General features: G+C 45.2%; 1 protein-coding gene across 2 annotated transcripts in view; it reads left to right on the forward strand.

Moving 5' to 3' along the window:
- TCF7L1 (transcription factor 7 like 1) overlaps positions 1–18728 on the forward strand; it is a 221445-nt gene extending 202717 nt beyond the window's left edge. Inside the window, exons 5-12 of one of the 2 annotated variants that reach the window (XM_020969505.2) lie at positions 6526–6658; positions 8053–8158; positions 8566–8649; positions 10541–10684; positions 11330–11489; positions 13200–13307; positions 15548–15635; positions 17261–18728. In XM_020969505.2, coding sequence (XP_020825164.1) covers positions 6526–6658; positions 8053–8158; positions 8566–8649; positions 10541–10684; positions 11330–11489; positions 13200–13307; positions 15548–15635; positions 17261–17697 — 1260 coding nt within the window. In that variant the 3' untranslated portion in view covers positions 17698–18728. The remainder of the gene's footprint in view (positions 1–6525; positions 6659–8052; positions 8159–8565; positions 8650–10540; positions 10685–11329; positions 11490–13199; positions 13308–15547; positions 15636–17260) is intronic. The other variant, XM_020969506.2, reaches the window with a different exon arrangement.
- The last annotated feature ends 6453 nt before the right edge of the window (positions 18729–25181 follow it).

A 25181-nucleotide genomic window follows, 5' to 3' on the forward strand; every position in this document is an offset into this window, starting at 1 on the left:
ACACTTTACTAGCTGTGTGACCCTGGGCAAGTCACTTAACCCTGGTTGCCTCAGTTTCCTCATCTGTCAAATGAACTGGAGAAGGAAATGGCAAACCACTCCACTATCTCTGCCTAGAGAATCCCAAATGGGATCAGGAAGAATTGGACAAGGTTGGAAAAATGAGTGAACAAGAATGACAATAATAAAAATAATAATAATAATAATAATAATAATAATAATAATAATAATAGCTAGCATTTATATAACAATTTAAGGTTTGCAAGGCACTTTAAAAATATTACCTCTTTTGATCCTCATAACAACCCTGTGAGAGGTGGGTGCTATGATCATCCCCATTTTATCATTGAAGCCTAGATTTGAACTCAGGTCACCCTGATCTAAGTCCAGGACTCTGTGCGCTCTGGCACCCTAGAGCTGCTAATAGCTACTATCCTATGCAGGGCATACTTTCTGAACAACAGTTGAACTTTCCTGTAACTATCTATTCTGATCCAGTTCTATTTCTTCACATATAAGTGTTGCTATTTATGCATACATTGAAATCTCCCTCAGGACAATCAGCTCATCTGATGTGAGTTCAAGACCCCTGTGTGACTGGTTTCCCAGCTAAATCCTTCTTAGCACTATCTGTCCTGGGTTGGTTCAAATGGAGTCATTCCTATTTTATGGATAAGTATTAGGTCTTCTTCTTTATCATCATTATCTTCACCATCATAATTAGCATTTCTGTGGTGCCTACTATGTGCCAGGAATTATGCTGATCAGTTTATAAATATCTCATTTGATTTACAAGTATTACCTCAATGATTCTCACAACCACCCTGGGAGGTAGGTGCCATTTTGTAGTTGAGGAAACAGAATTTGAGAGAGTTTACGGGACTTGCCCAGAGTCACACAACTAGTGAGCGTCGAAGGCTAAATTTGAGATCAGGTCTTGCTGACTCATGGCCCTGCGCTCTATCCACCGAGCTGCCTTAGAGAGTCACTAATGGCTTTCTGCAACAAGCAATTGACTGCCAAGGTCACACGTGCTGTGGCATCCTCGGGCTATCCAGAATGATGGATCGAGGCGGCTGATTTTGTTTGGCTCTTTCTTGGCAACTCCACATTGAAACTGTGCTTGTGCAAATTGGGTGTGTTGATGTTTCGTAATGCAGTAATTACCGAGGATCATAGAATCTGCGGCTGAGAGCTTGAAGGGACCTGAGAGGCCATATAGTCCAACCCCACTGCCCTCATTTTGCAGATGAGGAAACTAGTGAAGTGATTTGCTCAAGGTCACCCATCAAATGAATAACGGGGACGGGTCATGAACCCAGGTCCAGCGTTCTTTCCATTGTACCCCACTGCCTCCCCTAATGCCGAATTACTTTTAGATTGTCTTTTCAGCTAAGCCGTCACATCGGTAAGTAATATTTAAAGAATGAGGTATCCTGCTGTGCCTGGTTGGCACGATCCAGATGGTATTTGGGAAAGCTTTTCCATCTTTTTCTTCTTTGGAGGTTGGCAAAATGCCTGTTGACCCAATAGGCTTATCAGTTTCTTTGGGGTACTGCTTCAGCCATGATCTACCTATGTGCCCAGAGACCCATTAGCTCACCTCTTACTCCTGGTTTGTTTGACTTCGCTAATGGATTGGGCCATTCTTATCAGTGGTGGGCTCTCCCTCCTTTGAGGTCTTCATAGCAGAGGACTAGGGTTAATGGAGGTTCTTTTCTAGATATGAGTTAGACTAGATGACCCCTGGGGACTTTTCTAATTCTGGAGATTCTGTCCTAGCTCAGGCTAGAAAGGACTTTAATAAACTGGGCCATCTACTTGCATAGGATACATTGGCCAAGAATAGAAGTCATTTTATTTTAAATCACTCAGTACAACACATGTAATATAATAAATACTCAAGTGACATTGTGTGACAAATAGTTCCTCTCCATCACATTTGTCTTTCCTGGAAATTCTGTAGACAGATCATTGCTGTCTGAGTCTTCCACAAAAATTAATGTTTGGAAGAGTTAAGTTATTTGTAATGCTTTAACCATCAGACAGTAGACTAGAAAGGTGAGCAAACAGTAGGGAAAGTCAAGAGACATACTGAAGATTGATCTTAAATAAGCAGCTAAGAGGATAAGCTGGAAGAGGGTAATAGTTTCTGCCAAGAGACACTTGGGTGGCACAGTGGTTAAGGCGCTGGGCTTGCGCTCAGGCAGATTTGAGTTCAAATCTGGCCTCAGACACTTATTAGCCATATGGCCCTGAGCAAGTCAGTTAACCTCTTTCTGCCTCAGTTTCCTCAACTGGGGATTATAATAGCACCCATGTTGCAGGGTTATTATGTGGATCAAATGAAATAATATTTGCAAAGCACAGTGCCTGGCACATAGTAGGTACTTAACAAATGCTTGTTCGTTTTCCTCTCCTCACTTCCCAAGAAATGACCTGTAGACTCCCACTGTTGAGGTTATCTTGAGGCCTTTCAGAAATGTCTGCCCTGAACTCAAAGGTGAGACCTGGAGAACAGAGCCAAGATACTTTGCTTACTCTGGGATCAGGGGATTTTAAAGTCAGAGCTCTGGTTTGGCTGAAGGGCAGAAACAGGATGGAACTAGGAAAAAATGGAGCTTCCCAGGAATCAGACAGAAAAGAGACTAAACAGGAACCTCACAACAGCCTTGGGAGGCAGGTGCTGTTATTATCCCCATTTTACAGTTGAGGAAACTAAGGCAAGCAGAGAGTGAGTGACTTGCCCAGGGTCACACAGCTAGTAAGTGTCTGTGGCAGGATTTACTCTGGCCTTCCTGACTTGTGAGTCTAGCACCAATCCACTGCATCACCTAGCTTCCCCAGTCACCAATAGATAAATGAATGGATGGATGGAGAGTGATCGAAGGATGGATGGATGATATAATAAAAATAAAATTATGAAGGGGAACAAAGTTCAGCAAAACAGCCCATCAGCCTCTTCAAGGCAGGAAGAGAAATGAATTGGCTTTTCTTGGCTCCTTGGCCAAGCTTCCTCCTTATAATTATTTAGCATTCAGTAATCTGAATTCAGATGTCCTACGAATCCTTCAGCTATTGCTTTCACCTCCTGCCTGATGACTCTAACTCTTTCAACTCTGCATCAATGACCCTATGACCCTGCTAGATCAATAAGCTCCTTGAGAGCGGGGATCTTTGGCTTATCTAGCCTGGCCTTGTCCTATGTACCTCAAATGTATTAGGCAGGCACTTAACAAATCTTTGCTGACTTGCCTTTCTGTGCCTTGGTCATTGCCGCCATCTAGTGGAGGCTAAAATCCCTACAATCAACCATTTCTGGACTTGTGTGTGACTAAAGTTTTATGTCCTGGAAGTGGCGTTAAGTCACATATTTTTGTCATTTGACAATCATCCTAAAGGAACTCATTGGGTTTTTTCTTCCTCCAGATCTTCTAAGTTACCTTCCTAGTGGAGGAATCAGCCCCCGGTTCATCTTTTAGATGAGAGGCAACCTGGAATCTGCCAGAGCTCAGCTGTGGCTTTGCACGGGGCTGTCTTGGTTCTGTAACTCTAGGCACACATCACTTGATCTCGTAAGATCCCGGTTTCCTTCTTCCATTCTATTCCTCCGCTTACTTGTCTGGCCCAAGGCCAGTCGGCACACCCTTAGTCAATCATTCATCAGTTCCCATTGCTTACCCTGTACAAACAACCCCAAGGAAAACAAGTCTGAGGTTCAGTTTCTCCTTAGGACATCCTCTTTCGGAGCCCAGTTCCGGGACGGCCTGAGACATTCTTTTCTATGTAAATATAATGGGTTCCCCTCCCTGCTTTCTTGGCCTAGGGAGCAAATTATGGGTGTGGAGCCTCCAGTCAGATCCTGGGGCCTTAGTGGAACTACTGGCTGGTTTTATTAAACCTTTCCTTTGTTCCTCTCTTCTTTAGCCTTTGTTACACGTTTGGAGGTATATCTTTGCAAATGAAGATACAAAAACAAAAAAAGCAATAAATGTAATAATAATAATAATAATAGCTAATATTAATAGAGTACTTTATGGTTTGTCTGGCACTGTACAAATATTATTATTTTATCATCACAGTTAACCGGGAAGGAGGTGCTATTAGTATTCCCTTTTTTCAGATGAGGAAACTGAGGCAAGCAGATTAAGTGATGTGCCCAGGGTCATGCCATTAGTGTCTGAAGCCAGATTGAACTAAACCTACATCATCCTGACTTCAGGTCCCTTACCCTAATCACTGTGCCATATGAGGCTTTCCAGAAAACAGTTATCTTAAAACATAATGCCCTATAAGGTAAATCCTGATCCTGGAACTATACTAATAGGCACCTAACATCTGTTTTCAAAGAATTTAAGTTAAGCTCTAGGTGGGCAGAAGTTCCTCACTTTTAGCTTTGTAAGCCAGCACCTAGGACAGTTCCTTGGACAAAAAAAAATTCTTATTCGTTTCATCAGCAAGCATTTATTAAGCACCAGTTCCATACCAGACATTGTGCTAGACCCAAGAACTTTTCAAACAGAAAAAATCAGTTCAGTGAAACTAACCAACTTGCATGTTGAAAAATTCTAACATGTATACAGTGTCCCATTGTCCTCCACCTCTTTAAAGAAGAAAGAAGTTTTCTACCTTTTCTTATTTCTTTGTTAGGAACAAGCTTAGACACGTACTTTTTTTTTCTTTCATCAAACTCTAAATAGATTGGAGTTTGTGGTTAAATGTATAATCTTTTTATTTTATTCAATTACTCAAATGTTTGGGGATTTGATGGCAATCAAGTTTATAATAAAGAATTAGTTTGAAAATTTATTGTGATTTAAGAAATGACCGTTAAAAAACCATCTGAAGATTTATATGAACTGATTCAGGGTATCAGAAATAAGCAGGATCCATTAGAATAATATAATTGATTAATAAACATATCTTAAGCACTTACTATGTGCCAGGCACTGTGCTAAGTGCTAAGGATAAAAAAAGAGTCAAAAGTCAGTCCCTGCCCTCAAGGAGCTGACAATAATGTAAGTGCGATGATACCTAAAAGGAAACTGACATACAAGCAATTGAAAATCTAATGAAAGGATGAAGAATAAACGATGGAAATCTCTCTACAGTGAGACAGGGCAGAGAGGAGAGAAGGGGGAACTTGAACAGGGGTGACGAGACATGTTGTGGCTGTTAACTGTTGCTGTCGTTTCAGTCATGTTCGACTCTCTGTGACCCCAGTTGGGGTTTTCTTGGCCGAGATAGTGCAGTGGTTTGCCATTTCCTTCTTTAGCTCATTTACAGATGAGGAAACTGTGGCAAACAGGTAACTTGACCTAGGTCACACAGCTAGGAAGTGCCTGAGGTCACATTTGAACTCAGGAGTCTTCCTAACTTCAGGCTCAAAACTATCCGCAGCACTTCCTTGCTGCCCACTGTAGGGCAGAAAGTCATCCAGCAATCCTAAAAACCCTTTATGCTGTCCCAAGAGGGTTCGAGTGTGTTGGACTTCAGGACAACTTGGCTTTTGTTTCTTGCCTTGTGATTTTTAAAATTTTTTTTAATTAATTAATTTTGATTTATCAACAATCACTTCCATATGCTTTTGAGTTTAAACTTTTTCTCCCACTTCCTCACCACCACCCTCCACAAGACAGCGTACAATCTAATACAGGCTATACATATACATTCCTATTAAACATATTTTCACATTAGTGATGTTGTAAGTAAGAATTAGAACCAATAGGAGGAACCACCAGAAAGAGGAAACAAAACACAGCAGAAAAAAAAATAGCAAATAGTATGTTCAGTCTGCATTCAAATTCCATAGTTCTTCCTTTGGATGTGGACAGCATTTTCCATCGCGAGGCCTTTGGAGATGTCTTACATTCTTGTATTGCTGGGAAGGGTTCAGTTTATCAATACTAGTCATTGCACAATGTTTGCCTTGTGATTCTTGGCGACAGCCCATGGCTCTCTCAGCGGAGCTAACATTACAGTTCCTGACTCCTCTTCCTTCTGTCTTTTACTCCCATGCCCCACCCCAACTTGATACTTAACAAGTCCGCACTTATCTGAGAGTCTTTGTGCAAAGTCCTTACTGTCCTCTAGTTGTTCTACTTGTGTAAAGTGTATCTACACAACAGGATTGGAAGCTCTTATGCTTCATTTTCTTTCCCTTCTGGATCTCCTCCACCCACCCCCATGGCCCCTAGCACAGGACTGAGTGCACAGTAGGCTTCCTGAAAATGCTGGCTGGTGGGCTGATTGTCTGGTGGAGATAAGCCTGGGGCCAAAGGGCCATTCCTTTCCCCACTAGAATGAATGGGAGCTCTTTGAGCTCAGGGACTGTTTAATCTTGGTTTAGTGTTACTGGTGCTTAGCCCAAAGCTTGGCACATAGTAAGCACTCAATAAATGCTTGCTGCATGAAGGAAGGAAGGCAGGAAGACAGGTTGTTTCATAGACCACAATGAGTACCTCCCTTTCCCTTCTCCCTTGCCTGGAATTCATCTGTTCTTTTTTTTTTCTCTTTGTCTTTCAGTCCAACAAAGTTCCTGTGGTCCAGCATCCTCACCATATGCACCCACTGACTCCCCTCATCACCTACAGCAACGACCACTTTTCCCCTGGCTCCCCACCTGCACACCTCTCCCCAGAGATCGATCCAAAGACAGGTGAGTCAGTGCCAGGGCTGGTGCCTTTTCCACTGAAGCGTCCCTACTGTGTGACCTCCTGGACATGGAAGCCAGTAGGCCTTTGTCTTCCAGCCACTTGTCTCTTCCATTCTGTTGGGGTCAGTCTGCCTTCCTGGCAACAGACCTGCCTGTGATAAAATTGTCCTTCCCTTTAATTCAGAATTACCCTCAGCTTTTGGGGAGAGGGGGTAGATGATCCCTGTGCTTAGGAGGGGCAGCAGTTCCGAGAAATTATTTTACCCCCAAATTCAATTTTCATACATGTAAGAGTCTCCACACCGATTCGTACAGTGACATTACACCATTGTTTAATCTGGACCTACGATTTCATCAGTCATGAATTCTCAGTGAGGAGACCCTTCTACCCATGCTGCCTCAGTATGGCATTTCTACATAATTGTTTACATGTTGTCCCCCACATTGAATTAGGAACTCCCTTAGGGCAGGGTTGTCTTTTGTCTTTCTTTGTATCTCCAGCTCTTAGCACAGTACCTGGCACATAGTAGGTGCTTAATAATTTGTTATTGACTGACTCAATGACTGGTATAGTGGATAGAATATTGTTCTTAGAAAACTGAGTTTCAGTCCTGCCTCAGACATTTCCTGGTTGTGGGACCCTGGACTAGTCATTTAACTTTTCTTTTCAACCCTAAATGAGGATAATCAGATCCATGCTAACAATTTTGCTGGCTTGTTATAAGCCTCCGTGGAGATAGGCTGCGTAAAACACTTTGCTGCCTTTAAAGGGCTATGTAAATGACTGTTAGTATCATCGCTATTTTGCAGTCATACCATGAATAGGATCCTAGATCAAGCTGGAAGGGACCTCAGAAGCCATCTAATCCAGCTCCTTCATTTTACAGATGGGAAACTGAGGCACCTACCTCAGAGGATTGTTTTGGGAATCAAATGAGATAACTTGTAAAGCACTTTGTAAACCTTAAATCAATTATATAAATGCTTTGGAATTAATTGTGTGAGAGACACTGGCACAGGAGTGCAGCATGACGTGCCCTCATCAGAGAAAGTACTGTGCTCTGTGAGCAAAGCAGAATTGATGTGGCTCAAAAGAAATGAGACATGTGCAAATTTAGAGCATCCACCCCAATTGTTCACATACTATTTGTGCCCGACCTATGGTAGAGCATTCCGAGCCCATATTGGTCTGATCAGCCACAGCTGGACACACTGTAACTTAACTCTAACATAGTGATATCATTTTGAATGAAGGACAGCAAACGACCATATAAATGCTAGCTATTATGATTATTTATTGTGATAAAAATGAAGGGGGATACTAGGAAATCTGGTGGGGTCTAACAGGGCTTTAGGAGATGAGCCAGGGCACCGTGTAATGAGTCTTTCTTTTGAAGCAGGAATCCCCAGGCCACCTCACCCCGCTGAGCTGTCACCTTATTACCCGCTGTCTCCTGGAGCTGTTGGTCAGATCCCCCATCCACTGGGCTGGCTTGTCCCACAGTAAGGAAGATTGTAACCTCTCCCTTCTCTCTTCCCCCAGCCACTAAACAGCATGGTCACCTGTACTAACCTACCTCAGGAACAGACCACCTAGGAGGGGTACCCTAGAGTATAGTCCAGTATACTCTGCGTGTGTGTGTGTGATATATATATAGAGAGAGAGAGAATATATAGTACATATACTCTATATCCAGTATATAATCCAGAGTATAATCTTCCTGGCCATCTTCATCTCAGACAGTATAAGGGTTGATGAGATGCCACTCCTCTCTTCCATCTTTGGGGACTCACCTCCCCTTTTCTGCCAGAATCCAGCCCTCTTTACTCTTTCTCCCCCTCCCTTCTCCTATCAGCCTCCACTTTTCTTAATACACCGATAAGATTTCCTTGCTTTTGACATTTAACAGGCAAGGACAGCCAATGTACTCCATCCCTCCTGGCGGCTTCCGGCACCCGTACCCTGCCCTTGCCATGAATGCCTCAATGTCCAGGTAAGTTTTCTGGCTGGGCTGGCACCCAGAGAAGGGGGATTATCCCCTTCCAAGTTACTCTTCTCTAGGGGGCAGCTAGGTGGCGCAGTGGGTAGAGCACTGGCCCTGGATTCAGGAGGACCTGAGTTCAAATCCAGCCTCAGACACATAACACTTACTAGCTGTGTGACACCTGGCTCCAGTGAAAGGGATGATGATAGGAACAGACCTGTGATTTAACTGGTACAGAGAAAACTCTATGCCAATGTACGTCAGCACCTTCTCTCAGCTTATAGGCATTAAAAATTACCTAGGACAGTTGAAAGATTAAGTGACCTGCCCAATGTCATATAGGTAGTAAGGGGCAGTAGGGGCAGTACCAGAATTTAAACCCACATCCTCCACCTCCCTGTGTAGAATTCTTTCCATTGCTTTAGGAATCATTCTTTCTGAAATGCTCCTCTCAACAGCAAAGGGAATATAGCTAGAAGCCCATGCTGGGTTACCAGGAAACTTGACCCTCATACCCCCTTCCTTCTAACTCTCTGATTCCTCTCCTGTGATTAGCACTCCCCCTAATCCTTAGACTTTGCTTCCTGTCTCCTTCCTACCCTGACCCCTCACTGTCATGCCTCCTTCCTTTCCCCTCTCACCCTCCTGCTTCCTTCCCAGTGGCCTCCATATTCCCTACACACTGATTCATGGACCATCCCCTCCCATCTGCTGCAGGCCTTCTGCCATCACACCTTCTCCTTGTGTCCCTCCCTTCCTCATCTCAATGGCCCTCACCCTTCTTCCACCTGACCCTCTGCTTGCCTCGCCTTCTTCTGGTCCTCACACCTTATTTCCCCCTTCTCTCCTCTCTTCTTCTTGTGTGAATGTCTTTTCACTCTAATGCAATGAGGGCAGCAACTGTTTCTTTTCTGGTATCTTGATACTGTGAAGGGGCAGCTACATGGCACGGCAGATGGAGTGCTGGGCCTGGAGTCAGGAAGACTCATCTTCCTGAGTTCTTGTCTGGCTTTAGACACTATATTAGCTCTGTGACACTGGGCAAGTTACTTAACCCTGTTTGCCTCGGTTTCCTCATCTGTAAAAGTAGAGATGGCCAACCACTTCAGTAGCTTTGCCAAGGAAACCCCAAATGGGGTCATGAAGAGTTGGACACAATTGAACAACAAAACACACAAGGAACTTAAGAGATGCTGTATTCTTGATTTTTCTCTGACCCTCTGTTGTTTTTCACCTCTTTCCTCCTAAGCCTTCTACTGCTCTCTCTTGGCCCTTCCATCTAGCTCCATTGGCCTCATTGTAGCTCCTCAGTCAGGGCCCTCCATCTCGCATCTCCTCGCCTTTGCACTGGCTATCCCTCATGCCTGAAATGCCCTGCCTCCTGATTTCCCAGGCTGCTTTCAAGCCCACTTCTGCAAGAGGCCCTTCCCTCTGTGATTACTTTCCATTTACATTGTATCTGTCTTACCTGGAAGTTGTCTCCCAGTTAGAATGTGAGCATTGAGGGCAGAGGTCATTTTGTTGCCTTTCTTTGTATCCCTTTTTCCCTGCAGGGCGCCTGGTGGACAGTAAGTGCATAATAAATGCTTGTTGATTCAGACTGCCTTCTTCCCACCCTCCCTTTCTTCCTTTCTCTGATCCTTGGAGCTTACCTTCTCAATGTTCTCTTACCCTTCTATGTCTAGAGCTAACCTAGGGTGGGTTGTGTAGACGGAATGAACTGGCATCTCTCTCTCTCTGGGGAGGAGCTCAGCTTCCCCATTCCTCCACCTCGTCCTAGCAGAGCTATTTTTTCATGCCCTACGGCTAAGGGTGGTTTCTGACTGAAGGCTTGGAACTGACTAGTTTCCCGGGTTTAACCCTGAGCTCCTAGCTTTTCTTATCTTTTGTTTCCCTACAGTTTGGTTTCAAGTCGGTTCTCTCCACACATGGTGGCCCCTTCCCACCATGGTCTGCCCACATCAGGGATCCCCCATCCGGCCATCGTCTCACCCATCGTCAAACAGGAACCCACACCCCCCACTATGAGCCCATCCGTGAGCGCGTAAGTAATCCTTACACCAGCGAGGAGTGAGGAAGTTTTGGTTTTTTCGGGTTTTCTCCCCATCCCCCAGTGCATTGACTATGATGTGATAGGAAAGGGAACTTGGGAGGTCAAAACAATACAGACAACTATTCCCTAGGTTTCCTCTCTTGGAAATAGTTTACTTGTACTCTTTTATGTTCCATCCCCTCCGTTCTGGACCTTTTCCCAGAGACATCAGAGGACTCTTTGTACCCTTCAGTAGAGTAGGTAGTGTTTTGCTACCATAAAATGTGGGAGCTAGAAGAAACATTCCAAATGATGTCACCCAACACCACTCAACAGACAGGCCCAGAGAATTTACCTGACTTGCCAAAAGTAACAGAGGTAGCCAATGACAGAGACAGGATATAAACCCACGCCTAGTGACCCCAAATTTGTTCCTCTTTCCACTGTTCCACTGCCATAGCTGGTAGAGAATGGTAGACACACCGCTCATGGGGGCCACAATAGCCGTTGGGAAGTGATAGGAGCTATGCCTCCAGCTTTCTCTTCACTTCCCCATTCCTAGGGACTCTAGAGGTCAAGGCAGAGGAGTGAACAGGCCATCCCCAAGGATGGGTCAGTGAGGATTACCAGATGTTATCCAATCCCATCTGTTCTCAGGAAATCCCCAGTGACGGTGAAAAAGGAAGAAGAAAAAAAGCCCCACGTGAAGAAGCCTCTTAATGCCTTCATGTTGTATATGAAGGAAATGAGGGCCAAGGTGGTCGCTGAGTGTACCCTGAAAGAGAGCGCAGCCATCAACCAGATCCTGGGAAGAAGGGTAGGAATCTCCCACCTCTCCCATGGCCAGGCCAATCCAATCCAACAGCCTTTAGTGGAGTTTAAAGCAGCTGAAAGATTCCACTGTCTCTTGTGGTTTGTTTGTGTTATCACCATCATTATCATTATCACGTTGAATCCTAAATGGCTCTTTGGTCATTTTCTATTGTTAAATTCCATTGAAGTCTTTTGTTTCAATATATCACAGTCACTTCTGAATATGCCCCCTTCATTCCACCCAAAGGAGCCTTCCCTGGGGGGGAAGAAAAATAAATGAGTCAAGCAAAATTTACCTGGCTGTGACTGACATCTGGAGCATTCCGCACCCTTAGTCTCCCACCACCCCAACGACAAATGGCGATTGGTCATTCTAATTCTATTTTGTCATATCTTATTTTTGTATTCCATCTTAGTGCCAAAATTGGTCATTATAATGTGTAGCTTTGTTTTACTTGTTTATTTACATCGTGAAAGTCAGTGTGTGTGTTGTGTTCTTGTTTCTGCTTGTCTATTTTGCATCAGTTTGTACAAGTCTTTTCAAGGTTTTCTGAATCTTTCGTAGTCACCATTCCTTACATCTCAGTAATGTCCGGGTTTGTATTTCTCTGCCATAGTTTGGTCTCCTATCCCCCAGCCACTGTGTTTCCAGTTTTTTGGCTATCACATAAAATGCTGTTATGAATATTTTGGCAGACATAGGACCTTTCTCTTTGATCAGCAGTGAGATCTCTGAGTCAAAGAATGTGAACATTTGAATTACTTTTCCCTGGGTCTTTCTACTCATAATCCAGCTGAATACCAAGGTCCTTGTCCATTATAATGTAAGCACCCTGAGAACAGATCCTTTTTTTTTTTGTATTCCCAGCACTTAGCACCATAACTGACACAAAGTAAACACTAAATAAATGTCTATTGATGGACGTGACTCATGATGTCACTGTGCCCAGAGGAAGTAAAGGTCCCTACTAAAGAGAGCTTTCTCCTCCATGGCTGCCCACTCCAAAGATGACTTCTTTCCGTGGCAGGGTTCTCCTAACAAAAGCTGAGCCTTGTTCTTCCCTCCCACTCCATCCTCCACTCAGCTAAGCTGCCATGGTGGTCTTTCTAAAGTGTGGGTCTGACAATATAAACCCCTTTCCCCATTTTAGCAGCTTTACGAGCCCCCTGTCACCTCCAACCTCAAATAGCGAAACCTGGGTTTGGCATCTTAAACTCTTCTTAACCTGGCCCCTTCCTCCCTTCCCAGTCCTAATATGCTTTTTCTGCCACAAGAGTGGCCTCCTTGCTGTTTCAAACCCATGTCCATTCCTTGACTCCGGGATTTTGCACTGTTTGCCCCCATGCCTTTCCTCTTCCTCTCCACCTCCTGTCTTCCTTTAAAATTCAACTCAAATATGACTTGCTGTAGAATTCCTTTCTGGCTTCCCCCAGCTCTTAGTGCCTTCCCCTTCCAACTCCCCTGTCTGCATTGGGTATGTATCAAGTTACTTACACATTAGTTCCTTACATTACTTACACACTTACTCTCATGTTAGAAGGTTAGCTCCCTGAGGGCAGGGATTGTTTGTGCCCCTGACACTTTGTATCCTTCACGTTTGATACAGTTTCTGTAGCATAGAAAGTGATAAATAAATGATTGTCGATTGGCTGCTGGGGAGAAATCTTATCCCTTTCAGGCTTGTCACTCCTGGTCTTTGCTTTTCCCCCATAGTGGCATTCGCTCTCAAGGGAAGAACAGGCCAAGTACTATGAGCTGGCCCGCAAAGAGAGGCAGCTTCACTCCCAGCTCTATCCCACCTGGTCAGCACGGGACAACTATGTAAGTGTACACCCTAGGCTAGGGGAACTTCTGTAAGACTCCGCAAAGAGAGGGAATTGGGAAGCTTTAGGCAGTCTCTGAAAATTAAGAAGATTAGGGGCAGCTAGGCAGTGCAGTGCATAGAGCTTCGGTCTTGGAGTCAGGAGGACCTGAGTTCAAATCCAACCTCAGACACCTGACGCTTACTAGCTGTGTGATCCTGGGTAGGTCATTTAACCCCAATTGCCTCACTAAAAAGAAAAAAAAAAGAATTAAGAAGATTAGTCTCCAGGTAGATGGTCAGCTTGGAGCCAGGAATACTTGGATTTGAGTTCTTCCTCTGACAGTATTGGCCGTGTGATTTAACCGCTCATTGCTCTGAATCACTAAGATTTAAGTTGTAGGGCAGGGGCCTCTCTGGATAAGTGGAGTTCCCTACACCCTTGAAAGCACAGGTCTAGTGGGGCAGCTAGGTGGCGCAGTGGATAGAGCACTGGCCCTGAAGTCAGGAGGACCTGAGTTCACATCCGGCCTCAGACCAAACACTCGACACTTACTAGCTGTGTGACCTTGGGCAAGTCACTTAACCCCAATTGCCTAAAAATTTAAAAAGAAGAAAGAAAGCCCAGGTCTAGGGAGAGAAGAAAGTCTGCACCAGGAAACTTTGAGTTATGTTGGGTGGTCCTAAATCCAAGCATTCACCTCGGGTTTACATTCTCAGAATCCCAGAATTAGAAGGGACCTTGGGAACAATTAGCCCAAAATCCACCTGAATAAGAATCTGCTCTATATAGCACAGTGAACAAGGCTTTATCCAACCAGCCTTTGATGGATGACCTCCATTGAGGGTGTCTTCAGTGATCACTTTTCAAGGCCACTCATTCTCAGGCAACTTTTCCCAAGACATCAAGCCCCAGGTTAAATTTGCCTCTCTGTGATTTCCACCATTGCTCGTGGGTCCGTCCTTCTGAGCCAACCAGCACAAGGCAAATCCCTCTTATGAGTAACAATGCATCAGATTTTGGGAAGAGATGTCTTGTGAGCTTCCTGCCTGAGCATTCCCTTCTCCAGACTACACATTACTAAGGCCTATGACCTAACCTCAAGACCGTTCACTGTACTCGTCCTTCTCAGCACAAGCCCCAAGTCATCGATATCCTTCCTTGAATGTGTCTGACCTGAGCAGAATGAAATGAGATCATCTCCTCCCTGGCCCGTAGCCAAGATGACGTTAGACTTTTGGTGGCTGAATCACATTGTGGATTCATACTGCACTTATGGTCCACTCCAATTGCCAGCTCTCCTTGGCTTAGAGGTTTCAGAGAGCAGCTGTGACCATGGGCAAGTCAGAGCCATGTGCTGGCTTTAGAAGCCTGTGGTCCCTTTAAGCTGTGGAGATAGCTTGGGTCTAATTCTACGTCTGCAAGTTAATACCTATTGTTCACTCGTTTTTCAGCCATGTTTGATTTTTTTTGACCCCCTTTGGGGGTTTCTTGGCAAAGATACTCGAGTGCTTTGCCATTTTCTTCTCCAGCTCATTTTACAGATGAGGAAACAGAGGCAAACAGGGTTAAGTGACTTGCCCCGGGTCATTCAGCTAGTAAATGTCTAAGGCCAGATTTGAACTCAGGTCTTCCTGAGTCCAAGCCAAGTACTCTATCCACTGCACCACCTAACTGATATATGTGACCTTAATTAGACAAGATGCTTAACCTCTTGGGCTCCATGGTTTCCTCAGTCATAAAATAAGGAGATTGGACTAACTGATGTCTGAGGGCCCTTCCTTCTCTAAATCTGTGATCCTGGAATCCTAGGTATAGAGAAGAGATCTGTATGAACAAGTGAGTCCCTACCCACCCATTAGAATGTAAAGTCTTTGAGGGCAGGGACTGGTCATGGATTCCAACCCTTTCATTTTAAAGAAGAGGAAACTGGGCACCAAAGAGTAGAATGACTTGCCCAGGGTCTGTGTCACAGTGGCATTCACTCTCAAGGGAAGAACAGTGTCTAAGCCACCAGTAGAACCTAGGTCTCCCTCACTCCAAGCCCAACAAAATACAGAGTAAAAGGGAAGTCACTGTAGAGGGAAGGATGAAGAGTCTGGGGTCCACTGGGAAAAGCAGAGGTCCCATTGTTAGAAAGGAAACCCTGGCATGGGGGGCATCCTCCTCCCTACCTTCTCTTCCTGTGAGCTTTCCTAGGCTGGGCTGCAGCCGCTGTGTCTTTAATGCCATCATCTCTCCCTGGACTTCCTTTTTCAGGGCAAGAAGAAGAAGAGAAAACGTGAGAAGCAGCTGTCACAGCCTCCACCACAGCCACAGCCACAGCCACAAGTTCAAGAGGCTGAGAGTGAGCCCCTCCTTATACTGATGACCCGTTTCCCATTTCTCCAGACGCAGAACACCCCTGTCCCCCACTTAATGAGGCCTGATGCCACATGGGATGTGGAGAAGGAGGAGATTCCCTGGTGTTCTAGGGCTTCAGGGGTGGGGCCCTGGGTCATGGAGACCAAGGGAGGAACTGGGTCCTCGGTGCCCTACTGTGGAGAAAGCATTGTGGGCAATGTGTCGTACCAATGACACTCTTGGCAGGTCACTGACTCCTTCTCTGTAAAATGGGCATGATGATAAGTATTCTACCTCCCTTCAAAGTTGTTAGGAATTTTATGTTCTGAAATTGTCCTACAATTTCACTAGCATAGAGAACTCCCAGTGAAAAAACTCCTTCCCCAGTGCAGGTCAACACCTCCTCTGCAGCGTGGCCTGGCGCACTGAGAGGTTCTTTGACTGACTTGCCCAGCGTCACACGACCAATGTGTATCATAGCTCAGACTTCCCAACTCTGAGGCCAGCTCTCTCTCCTTGCTGTCAGTGAGCTGCAATGACTTTTTCCCCTCCCTAGATCCAAGGATATTTGGGATGCCTCATTTCCTGGACTCCAGGGAGCTGGGTGATAATCATATTAATAACTGACATTTACACGGGGTTTTAAATTTTACAGAGGGCTTCACATTCATTACCTTGATGTCCCTACAGCCTAGTAAAGGGGGCAGAGCTGGTATTTATCATCATCATCATCATAACTGTTATCCCCATTTTACAGATAAGAAAATGGAGGCACAGAGTGGTTAAATCACTTGCTTGGGATCACATAGCTAGTAGGTGTCTTAAGGTGGGATTTGCACCCAGGTCTTGCAAAGGCCAAGTCTAGCCTTCTCTCTATAATACTTTCCTAGTTCATTGAGCTTAGCTGTTTTCTCCTCATATATTAGAGGCTCATTGCCCTCCCCAGAGATCCCTGCATTTCAAAGAACGATGATGGTAAATTTTTATCGTCATCATCATTGTTATTATTACAGCTGGTAATTTTCTTGAGCTTTAAGATTCCAAACTATTTTGCATGTATTCTCTTCATTTGATTCTAAGAATAATTATGTTATAGGTGTTTCTTATTATGCCCATCTTATAGATGAGAAAACTGAGGCTCAGTGGTTAAGAGACTTGCCCAAAGTCACACAGCTAATAAGTGTCTGAGAGTAAATTTGAACTCAGGTCTTCTGGCTCCATCTAACCTTCTATCTACTTGGGGGGGATAATTGAACAATTAGTAAGCACCTATGTGCCAGGCACTGTGCTAAGTGCTTTACAAATATTATGCCCTTTGGCTCTCACAACAAGCTTAGTAGATAAGTGCTATCACTATCCCCATTTTACAGTTGAGGAAACTGAGACAGAAAGTCAAGTGACTTGCCCAGGGTCACATAGTTGGTAATTGTCTGAGGTCAGATTTGATCTCTGCTCTTCCTGACTCCAGGCCCAGCACTCCGCTCCCTGGGCCTCCAGCTATATCACCATACTCCATTGCTGCACAGATTCAGCATTCCTAATCCTCCAATCCCTAATCTCCATCCCCTAGCATACACCCCAAGCCTGCACCTCTCCAGCCCCCTAAAGCTCCCTCTGGTTTTCTCCCAGGTGCCCTGACCTCCAGGAACAAGAAGCCGTGTCTACACTACCCGCCACCTGAGAAGCCTTGTGACAGCCCTGCCTCCTCCCATGGGAGCATGCTGGACTCCCCAGCCACCCCTTCCGCTGCCCTGGCCTCACCAGCTGCCCCTGCCGCCACTCACTCGGAGCAAGCCCAGCCACTCTCTCTTACCACCAAGCCAGAGGCCCGGGCCCAGCTGACCCTCCACTCGGCCACCTTCCTCTCTGCCAAGGCGGCTGCGGCCGCCTCCTCTGGCCCCCTGGGCAGCCAGCCTCCTCTCCTCTCCCGGCCCCTCCCCCTCAGCTCCATGCCCACAGCTCTATTGACTTCACCCTCTTCTTTCCAGGCTCCCCTCCATACCCACCAGGCCCTGCCTGGGCTGCAGGCCCAGCCTCTCTCCTTGGTTACCAAATCTGCTCACTAAAGCCAACCCTGCCCCATCCTCTCCTTGCTGCCAAGGGGCTCCTCCAGAAGTAGCGATTCAGAAAAAATAAAAAGGAAACTTTATTGGTCAATATTTGACCACTCTGGACTGTTCGGTAAAGTGTCTGGTAACAGCAGCACTTTACACTTTGTAGATGTAAACGGTAGCTGATTTCAAGAGCTTTTTTTTTTTTAAATAAAAAAACTAAAAATAATTAAAAAAAAAAAAAGAAGACAAGGAAAAAAAAAACCTGAAAAGTAGTTTGTTATCCTCTCTGTGCTGTGGTGGACTGGCCTGTGCAGGAGAGACATTTCTCCTCCCCCTAGCCCCAGCTCTCCTCATCCTCTGTTCCTACCTCTTCTCTCTGGTCTGCATGTCTGTAATTCCTGTGATTCCGTACTTGGTACCTCTCCCTGTTCCTCCCACCCCTAGGTATTCATCCCTCCCCAGCCTCAGCTCTCAGTATCCAACATGCCTTATGTCTCTACCCACCCCAGCCTTGATCCTCTGCCTGGTGCTAAGCCGTCCACCAAGAAGCTGTTTTCTGATGACTCCACTAGCCTCCCCCGTCCTCAGTGGGATTATCTACCTGCTGCTGCCCCTGCCCTGCCACCTCCTTTCTTCCTCTATCCCCAGATGCAATGCCTATGACATGAATCTTTCTTCTATCCTCTGACGACAAGAGGGCTCCTTTGGTGCCCTTTGGCCCTAACCTTCAACATTTGGAGGTGTACCGGATGTGAACCACCTTTTCCTCAAAAATGTCTGTATTTTCTTTGTCTCCATGACCAGTCCAAACCTCATCCTCGTGGTCCCAGGGGAGAGGATTGGACCCCAAGGCCTGACCCCTTGGCGAGGGCCAGGTTAACACAGTCTGCCAAAGTTTTGAGACCCTCTCTCTCACCTCCCTATCCCCTACCATGCTTCTTTTTGTGTGTATTTCTGTTTTGTTTTTATGTCTTTGGAGCAATTTGAACTCCCCGTTTCACATTATTTTCACAAAAGAAAATAAAATTGCAGTTGCAAGAGCCCTCCTCAGTATGTGTGTCTTCTATTCAACCATTAATTTAATGGGAAAATAAATATACACATGGTAAAGAGCCTGCCACGCACTGGGTTCTGTGAGTTACAACCAAAAACATGTCTCCTTGAGTTGGGAACGGTGGCAGAGATGAGGGAGAGACGGTTCGGGAGAGTGACGCACCCAGAGCCTTTAGAGAAGCCCCAAGCTGGCCAGCCAGGCTCCTATGTCCACACTGCAGGCAAGAGCCCTGGCAGCTACTGGGCTGTGGACTGAAAAAAGTCTGGTTTTCAAGTCAATTCGAATGATTTTATTATCTGTACACGTCCTTGGGTCCACTATTTGCTTCCTTCTGGCCCTCAGGATCTGATCCAAGGAGGCAAAGCCTCCCCCAAGCTGTTTGGCCTGGTGTGTGTCAAATACCTGAAAGGTTTAAGATGAATAAAGAACCGAGGAAGCAGGTCTGGTGGACACCAGGAGGGGAGGCAGGAAGGCTGGGGTTCAAATATGGTCTCTGATGCTAATTGTATGATTCCAGACACATCATTGAATTTCTACAAAGCTTTCTCAGAGCAATAAATCAAGCTGTTAAGTACCTAGCATGTGCCAGATGGCATCCTGAGTTCTGTGGACAGAAATATGAAAACTCAGACTCCCTATACCCAGGGAGTTGGGTCATGTGGGGGCAGTGGGAAGAGTTCACCAGAATTAGTCAAAGACCTGGGTTTGAAGCCTGGCTCTTTGGGACCTGAGTGAGTAGAGGCCAATTATTTTAGCTTCATGGGCCACGATTTCCTCATCTGGAAAATGAAGAGATTGGCCTAAGTGACCTCTGAGATTCTCTTTCCAGTTCTAAATGTGTGTGTGAGAGAGGGAGGGAGGGAGGGAGAGCAGGGAGGGAAAGAGGAGAGAAATCAGTTGTAAGTAATAAACTTGCCACTGGTAGAGCAAGTTCCCATACGGGAACTTCCCATTGAGGAAATTGGTCGCATATTCACATAAATGACAGCCGCCCTAACTCCTCTTTTATAAGAAGAGGGCATTTGCTGGATGGGACATGTAATGGCAAATGAATGCCTTCACTTCCCCTCCTGAACCCCTGGCTATCGCATCGCTTCAAAGGTAGGGAAAAGACTCCAGGGCTTGTGGGGCAGGATGGGATGGATCCCTAAGTTATTTGCTCCCTTTGCTTAAGGACAAATTCATTTACATTTGTTAGAAGGCTGACGTCAGCCATGTTCCCTAAATTACTAAGTAGCCAGGCCCAGTGAACCCTCTGCGCATTTCCCGACCCCAAGAGTCACTGCAGACCACAGCCACAGTCCAACCTCTTTTTAGCTTGAAATGGCACCCCCACACACACACCTGTTGCAATCCACCCTCCCCAAAACGGATTTGGACTCTTCTCTTACTTACACTTACTCTTCAGCTCGCTATTGTCTAACTTTTTTCATCAGGTACCTGAGAGGAGGTGGCAACATAGAATTATCCCTGGAATGCTAAAGTTGCATTAAGAAGACTGGAATCCAAGACCTATCTCAAATTCTGGCTGCATGACCTGAAGCAAGTAAGTCACTAAACGTGTCTCAGCCTGAGTTTTCTCATCTCTAAAGTGAGAGGTTTGAAGCAGATGAACTCTGAGGTCCCTTCCACCCCTACATTTGTCATTCTATGATGTGGCTGAACAGCCCCCACCCTGTAGTAGCCAACCTCTGGACGTAGGCAACTTCTCACTTGCATCTTTTTTTTTTTTTAGTGAGGCAGTTGGGGTCAAGGCTCAGGGTCACACAGCTAGTTAAGTGTCAAGTGTCTGGTCTGAGACTGGATTTGAACTCAGGTCCTCCTGACTCCAGGGCTGCTCCACCGAGCTGCCCCTTCACTTGCATCTTACCAGCAGTACCAGCCCTGGGCCAATTCTGGGCAGGCAAACCATGGGAAATATGGAGAGTCACTCATTCTATAGACATTTATTAAGTGCCTGCTATGTGCAGGCACTGTGCTAAGGGATACAAAGAAGAGCTAAAGACAGTCCCTGCATGGTCTAATGGGGTGAGGGAGAGGAGACAACAAATTAACAACTATGTACAAACATGATATAGACAGACTAGTCTGGAAGTCACCCCTGTGTTGTTGTTCAGTCATTTTTCAGTCATGTCTGACTCTTCATGACCCCATTTCGCATGTTCTTGGCAAAGATACTGGGGGGGTTTGCCATTTCCTTCTCCAGTTCATTTGACCGATGAGGAAACTGAGGCAAACAGAGTAGCGTGACTTGCCCAGAGTCACACAGCTACTAAGTGTCTGAGGCTAGATTTGAACTCAGAAAGAAGAGTCTTCCTGACTGCAGGCTTGGTGCTCTACCGACTGCACCAATTCAGTTCTTTTCTAATGAGTTTTAGTCTTTATCCAGACAATCACAAACTGTTAGCTGAAGTCTTCTTGTCAACTGATTTATTGTCAGTTGGAAGCTCCTGCTTCCAGTTTCTTCACACAACTTCAATGATAAAGTCAATTTAACAAGCCTTTATTAAGCACCTACTGTGTGGCAGACACAGTGCTAAGTGATGGGGATACCCACACACAAAGTAGTCCCTCCTCTCAAAAAGCCCGCATGTAATGGAGAGACCACATGCGAACAATTATGTACAAACGAGATATGTAAAAGATAAGTTGGAAATAATCTCAGAAAAAAGGTGCTAACTCCCTGCTGAATTCTACACTCATTTGTAGATTCATCAATTGCCAGGGTCTTCTCCCTTTATTTTTGGCCAGATGCTTCACTGTTTTCTCTGGCTCAGATCCGAACCTCCTGGCATTCAGCGACTCACCATGTAGTATGTTGTAAAAACTCCCCAGACCTCCTTTTAGAAATGAGCGTTCCCTATTTTATCACTGCAGAGTCTCCAAGCTGGTTATTTGATTGACCATTTCCTGTGTTTTAACCTCTTAATCCTCAGCAAGAGCTGCATGCAAAAAAAGCTACGAAAACCCAATGCCGTGGAGCTCTAGTCATTCTGAATAACTCCAAATGGTCCTCTCCATCTGTCCATGTCTCTGAAAAGCATGTTTCTTCATGCTTGTATTTTATAAGTTTTTAGTACATAAAAGTTATTTCTCTGGCCCTTTCAACCATCAAGCTGTTCACATAAAAAGAGGCATCCCCTTACATCCTTTGCAAGGTAATTTAATATTAATAATAGCTAACATTTACATAGCACCTACTGTGTGCCAGGCATTATGCCAAGTGATTTTACAAATATTGTCTCATTTAGTCCTCATAACCTCACTGGGAGGTAGGTACCATTATCATCCCCATTTTATAGATGAGGAAACTGAGGCAAACAGGTTAAGTGACTTGCTCAGAATCACACAGCTAGTAAGTAATCTGAGATGGGGTTTGAACTCAGGTCTTCCTTACTCCTAACCCAGTGCTCTATCCACTGTCCTGCCAAGCTGCCCCCCTAAATGTTGTTCTGTATGCCACAGTTCATTTTCTGTCCTTTGGGGCAACAAAACTACTCCCAGCTTAAAGACAAGGTACCTAATAATGTACTCTATGGTCTAACCAAACTGGATAAAGATAAATTTTATTCCCAAACAACTAATTGAGTTGACAGCCTTTTTTCTTCTAGCTTCATAGTAAGATATTTCACTCTCACGTCCCAAGATCTTCAAGGAATGCCAGTGCAGCTGGATGGTAGAGTGTTTAGGGGAGAGTAAAGGTGTAGCAAGGCTAGAAAGGTCAGAAGGGGCAGGACTTTCAATTCCAGAGGGCTTTATATTTGATCAAAGCGGTAATAAGGACCCACTAGAGTTTATTGAGTGGGGCAGTAACATGGCTAGAACTATGATTTAGGGAGCTCACCTTGACAGCTGAGTCTCCACTGGCACTCCTTGCAGAGCTTGGAACATGACCCTCTATCTCCTCTCTCTTGCCTGGAGTCACCTTCCCCCCTTTACCTCTGCCTTAGTTTCCCAGATTTTCTTCAAGACTCAAATCAAATCCCACCTTCTTCAGGAAGACTTTTCTATTCTCCCCCAATGCTCTCTGGCCCAGCCTCTGAGATTACATTCCGTTTACACTGTTGTTATCTTGCATGTTCCGCAACAGTGGGGAGAAGAGGTATTAGGTGGCCTACCAAACTGAAGGTCTACAGAGCCATTGCACTGACCTCATTGTTGTATGCCTGTGAAAACTGGATGGTATACCAGCACCATGCCAGAACACTGAATCGCTTCCGTTTGAACTGTCTTAGGAAGATTCTGAAGATCACCTGGCAGGATAAGTACTAGACACTGAGGTCCTTTCTCGAGCTGAACTGCCACGCATTCAAACTCTACTGCAGAGAGTACACCTCTGACGGTTGGCCACATTGTTCAGATGCCAAACACACATTTGCCTAAAAGACTATTGTATGGAGAACATACACAGGGCAAGTGCTCACCCAGAGGTCAGAAGAATCAATACAAGGACACTCTCAAGGTCTCTCTGAAGAACTTTGGAATCAATTGGGAGACATGGGAGACACTGGCACAGGACCGCCCACCACGACATGCCCATGTCAAAGATGACACTTGTACCCTGTGAGCAAAGCAGAATTTACAGTAGTTCAAAATAAATGTGAGATGTGCAAATTTAGGGACTTCTCCATACCAAATATCCATATGGACTATGTGTACCCGACCTGGGGTAGAGCATTCCACGCTTGTATTGGTCTGCTCAGCAAAAGTCAGCCACACTGTACCTTGACCCCAACACAGTGATACCACTTTGGTCCTCTTTGAGCACAAAGGACAACAATCTTCCATGTACACAGTTATTCACATGTTTTTTTCCTGCGTTTGAATGTGGGCTCCCTGAGGGCAAGGCTTATTTTTCCCTTTCTTTATATCCACAGTGCCTGGCACATAGTAAATGCCTAATAAATGCTTGCTAGCTGACTGAATAACTGACTAGCATCTGTAATTTTCATCAAGGTTCAGCAAAAGTGCTCCTTTCTACATGAAGCCCTTTCTGATGTCACTACCTTCCCCTCCCACCCCCAGTTTCTTCCTGCTTCATTTTTGTGAGACAGCATGACATAGATGATATAGAGCTGGCCTGCAGCTAGAAAGCTTGGCTTCAAGATCCAGCTTTGAAACACACTAGATGTGTGACCCTGGGCATGTCATTTAACCTCTAGGTTAACCTCTCTGGGTGGCTCTTATGAAGACTATATGTTGCAGAGAAGGCACCAACTTGATTTATTAGAGGAAATTTCCTCACCTGGGAGTCCTCTGTGACATCATGGGTACCGGCCCCATCACCTATTTAGTGTGTGTGTGTGTGTGTGTGTGTGTGTGTGTGTGTGCGCACGCGCGTGTGTGCATGCATTCATGTTGTCTGAGTGCAGCAAAATGCTTGGCACATATTACACACTTAACAAATGCCCATTGATTGGCTGTTTGATCATATTATCTTTACCAGTTCTACTTAGGCAGCTGGGTGGCACAGTGGAAAGGGCACTGAGCACGGAGTCAAGAAGACCCAAGTTCAAATCAGACCTCAGGCACTAACTAGTTGTATGACCCTGGGCAAGTCAAAGGACTGCTGTCTGCCTCAGTTTCCTTATCTGCAAAATGGGGATAATAGTAGCACCTACCTCCTAGGGTTGATGGGAAGATCAAATGAGATAATATTCATAAAGCTCTTGGCACATAGGAGGCGCTGTACAAATGTTAGGCATTATTATTATTACGACATTTTACTCTGCATCATTTCTGCATCTTTCCATGCTTCTCTAAATTCCTCAGATCCGTCCTCCCTCACATGTTAGTGATAGTCCATAACATTCACAGAACATGATTTGTGTAGCTCTTTCCCAATCAATGGGGGAGTGCTCTATTTCCAGTTCTTTGCTGTAGTAATCATATTGGTGTACGTGGAGCTTTCTGGTCTGTGACCTCTGGGATATGTGCTGAGCTTGGGTTTTCTTCCTGAAGCTGGAATTCTAATGGTGAGGGGAGCATAAGGTGCGAACAGATAAGTATATGCATGGTAATTTGAGAAGGAACAGAAGGAGACAGGAGAGAATGCTGATAATGAGAGGGAGTGTGTGGGGGGAGGTTTCTTGTTGGAGGTGGTCCCTGGTCTGAAAGGAAGCTAAGAGGCTTCTGGTAAGGAGGAAGTACTTCCCAGGCTTGGGGTACAGCCCTATGCAAACCCGTGAAGAGAGAATGGAATGGGGCTGGAGGAAGTCCAAACTGGTCATTTGGGCTGGATGGTCTACAGCAGTCAGTGGTTCTCAAAGTTGTTGGTCACAGGAACCCTTTAGCTTCTTAAAAATTAGAGAAGACCCCCTCAAAGAGCTTTTGTTTATGTGAGTTTTATCTATTGATACTTACCACATTGTAAATTAAAACGTCTTAACGTAATTATGAAAATAGTTTTGAGGGGCAGCTGGGTGGCGCAGTGGATTCAGGA

This window comes from Phascolarctos cinereus, unplaced genomic scaffold, assembly GCF_003287225.1.
Source record: "Phascolarctos cinereus isolate Bilbo 61053 unplaced genomic scaffold, phaCin_HiC Scaffold_2;HRSCAF=192, whole genome shotgun sequence".
Taxonomy (NCBI): domain Eukaryota; kingdom Metazoa; phylum Chordata; class Mammalia; order Diprotodontia; family Phascolarctidae; genus Phascolarctos; species Phascolarctos cinereus.